The sequence below is a fragment of the Aspergillus thermomutatus genome (assembly GCF_002237265.1).
Source record: "Aspergillus thermomutatus strain HMR AF 39 chromosome Unknown NODE_533, whole genome shotgun sequence".
Classification (NCBI taxonomy): domain Eukaryota; kingdom Fungi; phylum Ascomycota; class Eurotiomycetes; order Eurotiales; family Aspergillaceae; genus Aspergillus; species Aspergillus thermomutatus.
In genome coordinates, this window is record NW_020798583.1 from 1 (window position 1) to 5,665 (window position 5,665).

Consider the following 5,665-nt stretch of genomic DNA (forward strand, 5'->3'; position numbering starts at 1 on the left):
TCTGTTCGCCTACTCGATCCCCATCTTCGTGGGCATCTCTCTCTGTTTTCCCTTTCTCCCTCCAACGAATCCATTTCTTTGGTTGATATCGTTAGATTCAATAAAGAGGGCTTTGGCCCCTTACATAGAATAGAACTAGAGATGGCAATATAAGCAAGCATAAAATATATAGTCTAGTACCACAGATATGGTGCTATGACACTAGATTACATAGAATCTAATAGTTATAAGCCTGCTTGCTAGAGATATTAAATTCTTTATTATTAAGGGATATACTTACTCCCCTGAGATCTTAGGTTAAATCAAAAGAAACTACCTACTAGTATAGTATCTATATTAAAGCTACCCATTATATAGTATTAATTCCAAGCATCTAGAGGTACATACAGGAACCCCTCAACACTTCCCTTCATGAGAAAGGCCTAAAGGGCAACACTACAAAATCCATATCACTATGAGGCACTCGCATTGACTAATATTTGTCTATTTCGCGAAGCACGATCTCCGTATGCCCAATAAATCTCCATGAGTTTTTGACCTTGCCCCTAAGATTCGCAGCCAATGCGTAGCCCACCGCATGGCTGAGGTTCTGTAACTCATGCATATGGGTTCCTAAGGGGTATATTTTTCCATTGCTGAAATGCTGCGGGAATTTTTCCTGTATCGCTGGCAGGTGTCTGTGCCACTCCTCTGCATGTGCCACAAAGAGGTCGACATCGAAGTCGTCGATATTGATGGCCGATTTGCCCTTATGGGATCCTCGGATCCCGTGCTTCAGACTTCCCACATATTGAAGTGGATGTCCACGGTATGAGAACTGTTCCAACACGGCATCGATCTCCGCCTTAATGCTCCTGAACCGTCGAGCCCAGATCCCCTCGCCTTGCATCAAGATCTTCTCGCGGGTGTCCGTCTGCTGTAGATCAATCATAGCATTGCGGTGGGCCCACGCGGTGATGTTCCAATTCAGCATGTCAAGCTTCCGAAGGAGCCGGATCACCCCGTTGCGGGCCCGTCTGCGCTGCGGCTCTGGAAGCCCAGCAGCCTCGTTGATCCGATGAGGAAATGCATCTTTGAATAACAAGGTGTATTCCTTCGTTACAAGGATCTGGAATTCTTCGATCGGGTGCAGTATCTCAGCCTCGAAGCTCTGTTGGATGTGTGGACTTTGTATGTGACCGAAGTATGCTTTCAGGTATTCGATCTCGTTATAAGATGCTCTGAAGATGTCTTCCATGGGCAGGCTGAGGGGTCCTGTGGGCGGTACGATTGGAGTAGGTATGGACACTGTAGCATTACCACTGAGACTTCAATACCGCCCGGGCGTCAGGACAGGACGGTGAAACTTCTTCCACGGTTTGTGCAACGCAGAGAAAGCCGCGACTCACATTGGATGCTGATACTTGTAGAAGTCAGATCGCAACCAGGAAAGCGATGATGAGATTGATACCGGTGTACGTTACCCTTTCTGCTTTGCTAAGGTTGGCATGGATCGAAGACCATACTGCTACTAAAGAGCAAAGACCTTTTTTTAATGAAAAACCCATCTATAGAGTGGTCAATGGTCTTCAGGGTCAGAGTTGGTAGAGAAGGTAAACACAGGCCAATTGTTGGCGGTCGTCGAGTTTTTAAGTCAACTTACTTTACTTCGAAAAGCAAGGATGTACCCTACCTGAGATGCAACTCCTCTGCAGCCACTTTCGCTATGGGTCTGTATTACCAGAACAATACAATCAATACATCCAATATCCCGATTCAGCGTCGCATAATCTTCCATGTTATGTACACACAAGTCGCTTGCCTATTTTATAAATAAAATGATAAGTGACACGCATACATTTTTGTCCCTTTACTACAGGGGTAGGATGTTGAATAAGGGATCCAACTTATCGGGATTTTCCCTGATCACCTCCAGCGTCTTCTGGTCATCCCGGATTGTATAGGAGTTAGGGCGGCCGAGGGTACAGCATGTGTTCTGAGATATACATTTTCCCATCCGAAGTTAGCATATTCGTTGCTCCAATCGTGATCAGGGTATGGATAGTAACATCCTTGTTGGTATCCATGTAGACCAGCGTTTTTTGGCAGTCAGAAGAATCCACTAATACTGTCAGTATTGAATTTTTTTTGAAAGTCCTCAGAAGCCATACCGCATTGTTGAGAATATGTGGAAAACCAAGAATATAAGCCAGCGCCAGCGATGAAGACGTCTTCTGAATTCCGAATCATCACTGCCCACGACTCATCGCATCCTGCCTCTCCAGCCTTGCAGCTGAAGATCGGATCGCCAGAAAACACACCAACGGCGTTGGCAAAGGGAGCTGGCGGCGCAGGAGTGGGTTGATAATACGGGGACTCAGTTTGAATCATGCCCGCGAACAGATATTTGGCGTTGTTGATGTTGTATTGATAGTATACCGAGTGCTCTGATGCTGTGCCGTACACCTAGTTTGCCTGTCCTTCCATTGAGGAAGCCTCGGGCATTGTAGACGGAGTTCTGAACCTGTGGGAATGTCAGTCAAGTATTAGATGATTTTCCTCTGTCCGTACCATGCTGTTACCGTCATCTGTCCAGTCAGGATTGTAGTCACTGTGTCAGTACACTTACAGCTCGCCGGCCAGTCAAACTCACTCTGTCATATGGTCTGCAACCCATAGCCACACGTTCTCTAGGTATGCGCTTTCACTCCGAGTGATATGCATCATCAGACTCCCCGCAGAACATCCACTATCGGTTCCAGATGTGGAAGGGGGACATTCCGACGGTGTCAGTCCAGTGCCGGTGGCGCTGCCCAAGCGCGTGTGACAGTCTGACTTTGTTAGCCAGAACACTAGGAGCCAGCCATCCACACGAATATACGTACCCTACATTCCTGCAGATCCTTGCTTATCAGCCAGCAGGTTCCACTCAATAAGGATCACTCCCGCAGTCACCCATTTAGTCATGAAAAGGAGATCCTGTATCTTAATTAAGCCAACTAAGCCCTTGCTGCCACCTTAAACATCGCACATGGGTACCTAGCATCATGTCAGAAATTTACATTCCTCATCTCAGATCGATACATACTTGGGGTTAGAGAATTTGGCTCCGGAGGCAGCCAGCTGAGGCCATGCTTCACCCACGATGCGGGTACCAGGGGCTACGGTCACGGTATCCGTCAGAATGTACGTGCCCGAGTCTACGAAAATGACCGATCCCGAATTGCCGTAGGCGTCTAGGACAGCCTGGAAAGCAGCTGTGTCGTCGGTGGAACCGTCGCCTAGACGGATTAGCACGCACTCAAAAAGAGCTATACAGAGCTGTCACTTTACCTTTGCAACCGGGATCCTTGACGTGAATGAAAGCCGAAGCATCCAGATCCTCATACTGCGGCTTCGCCCTCTCGAAGAACGGACTCTTCGGCAGACCATTACTGGCGCCAACAAGAGGACTCTTTTGTGGAGTGGTAAAGGAGTAACCGAGGGAGACATCCCTGTCTAATATAATACGGAGGAGATTGGGTGACATCGTGGCCGGCGCTAAGCACAGCCTACACAGTCCTCGACTGAACTAAAGCCAGTTCCAGGCTATATGTACATATCTTGAGTCAGTAGTCCTCCATAGCGGTGCTCATCTTCTTTCATGATATAATTCCCAACCTCTACTCCGTACTTCGCTACAATTTCTGCTGCATGCCATTTCCATTGGCATGCCCGCACTACAACTAATATGATCACATGGATTCATCTTGTCGGCCGTGTGCCCCTGTTTCTCTGTTCCATTGCCTACCTGGCTCTGGCCGGATACACTGCTGCTAGATGGGGGCCGGTGGATCCAAACAAGATCTATCGGACGGTTTTCGCCGCAGTACGTGTGGGAGTCAATATATCAGGGGTTATCTAACAGATACAGGCCTCCCTGGCAATCATCGCCGACGTCGTGGCAATGACTCTATTGTTTCGAAAACCATCGTATTTGCCAACAGTGATCTTCCTAGATATTGTGGCCTGTATTCTATCAGGGATCAGTATCCCAGTGATTGCGCTAAGCGACTACAACTATGCGGACGACCCGAACCCCCACCTGCATGGCTGGGAAAAGATTGATCTGGTACTCTTTGATCTAAATATTGCAATCATGTATGTTGCCACTGGACCATCTTCTTTGAAAACTGTTAACTTCAACAGATGTGAGAGAGTCTTGTCGATGTTTCTCTGCGGGCTGTCACGACGTGGTCGTTCGGACCTGGAGGTGAGCAGGCCTCGATCAAGAGTTGAGCTGGAGGATAGTTATGATTCATAGGAGGTCGAGTAGCCCCGTCTGATGGACTTGCAGGGGTGCGAGAATATATGCTTTGGATAGACTAGTCGTTACCCTGCCAAAGAGTCATATCCCGAATATCATGAGATTCTTTTCTAAGGGTCAAATCCAGGCCGGGTCAGAATGGATTTCTCGGTCTGCCTTTCTACGGCCTTAAGAGGAAGACCTAAACAGGATGCTTCAGGCCAAACCGTCACAGAGAGGGGATAGGTGTAAGGATTCTCCTGGCATCTCACGGTAATATTTGTTAGAATAATATACCACTGTGATTATGGAAGTGAAACCCTAGACTGACGAGTACTTCGTCCGGACGCCTTTTTGACCTAGTGGGGTTATATATCAATAATATCGGTCTTCTTAGCCTATAGTTCCAGCCAGCTTTCTCACAGAAAATGAATGCCATGCCTCAATATTACCATCTCTAGGATCAGGCATATACATCAGTATACTAGAGTGAATCACCAACGCCAGGAACTATCTTTATTCTTTCCGAAAATCGTCATATATAGCTCTTATTTTTACTTGCTCCTAGCACATACGACCATAGGGTGTGGAGAACAGGGCTTCCCGTCCGCTCAGCCGTACTTAAGCCACACGCCGGCCGGTTAGTAGTTGGGTGGGTGACCACCAGCGAATCCCCGCTGTTGTATGTATTTGATCTTGTTTTTGTTTCTGTCTTCTTTTTTCTCTTCATAAATCAAGAGTGGACTCAGCTAGGAGGCTTAAGCTTCAACTAAATCTAGAAACTGGACTTCTGGCGTCTGCTCCCCTCACATCTGGACTAAGATAATAGTGATGGCTTTCTTGCCTTGGATAATAGCATTAGTTAACAGTTATAGTTCTCACGGGCAAGAAGCTGACTCAACCTATATGACAGTTTTGGAGTCTAAAACTGACATGAACTACTCCATAAATGCAAGTCTAGTCCAGTAGTCCTTACAAGAATAGAGACGGCCTCCGACGAATGGCTGGAATCCTCCACCACCAGATGAGGGGGAGTTTTGCCTGCGCAGTAATGAGTGCCTCACTGAATGACTTGATCCCTAATCATATAGAAATATAAGCCACCAGGCCAAAAAGGCGTCCGGACTTTGTACTTGTCAGTCTAGGGTTTCATATCCGTATCTATCTTATTTCTGTGACGGTTGACCATCACCACCTACCTACCTGTAAGCTACTGACCTAGACCTAGGCAGGTGTTCCGGGTAACCCAACTAAAACATGTATCAAACCCAACTTAGTGTCACGGGCTAGAAGCCGATTCAACCTATAACCTAGGTTTGGACGGTAAGAAATCGCTAAGAGGTTCTAACTGGGGCCGCAGCGGCCGAACACGAAGAGGGGTGTGCGAGGGAGAAACGGGGT

General features: G+C 47.3%; 3 protein-coding genes across 3 annotated transcripts; 1 reads left to right on the forward strand and 2 right to left on the reverse strand.

The window, feature by feature from the left end:
* Positions 1-472: 472 nt before the first annotated feature.
* On the reverse strand, positions 473-1,237 carry CDV56_100147 (uncharacterized protein; the record flags this gene model as incomplete). Its single annotated transcript, XM_026753766.1, has 1 exon — positions 473-1,237. One exon carries the CDS (start codon positions 1,235-1,237, stop codon positions 473-475), a length of 765 nt encoding a protein of 254 aa, XP_026609469.1.
* A 1,741-nt stretch (positions 1,238-2,978) lies between these two features.
* CDV56_100636 (uncharacterized protein) lies at positions 2,979-3,508 on the reverse strand (the record flags this gene model as incomplete). The annotated part of the gene is made up of 3 exons (XM_026754255.1): positions 2,979-3,018; positions 3,068-3,260; positions 3,313-3,508. 3 exons carry the CDS (start codon positions 3,506-3,508, stop codon positions 2,979-2,981), a joined length of 429 nt encoding a protein of 142 aa, XP_026609470.1.
* Positions 3,509-3,709: 201 nt separating this feature from the next.
* Positions 3,710-4,282, forward strand: CDV56_100772 (uncharacterized protein; the record flags this gene model as incomplete). The annotated part of the gene is made up of 3 exons (XM_026754391.1): positions 3,710-3,847; positions 3,893-4,119; positions 4,168-4,282. 3 exons carry the CDS (start codon positions 3,710-3,712, stop codon positions 4,280-4,282), a joined length of 480 nt encoding a protein of 159 aa, XP_026609471.1.
* Positions 4,283-5,665: the final 1,383 nt, after the last annotated feature.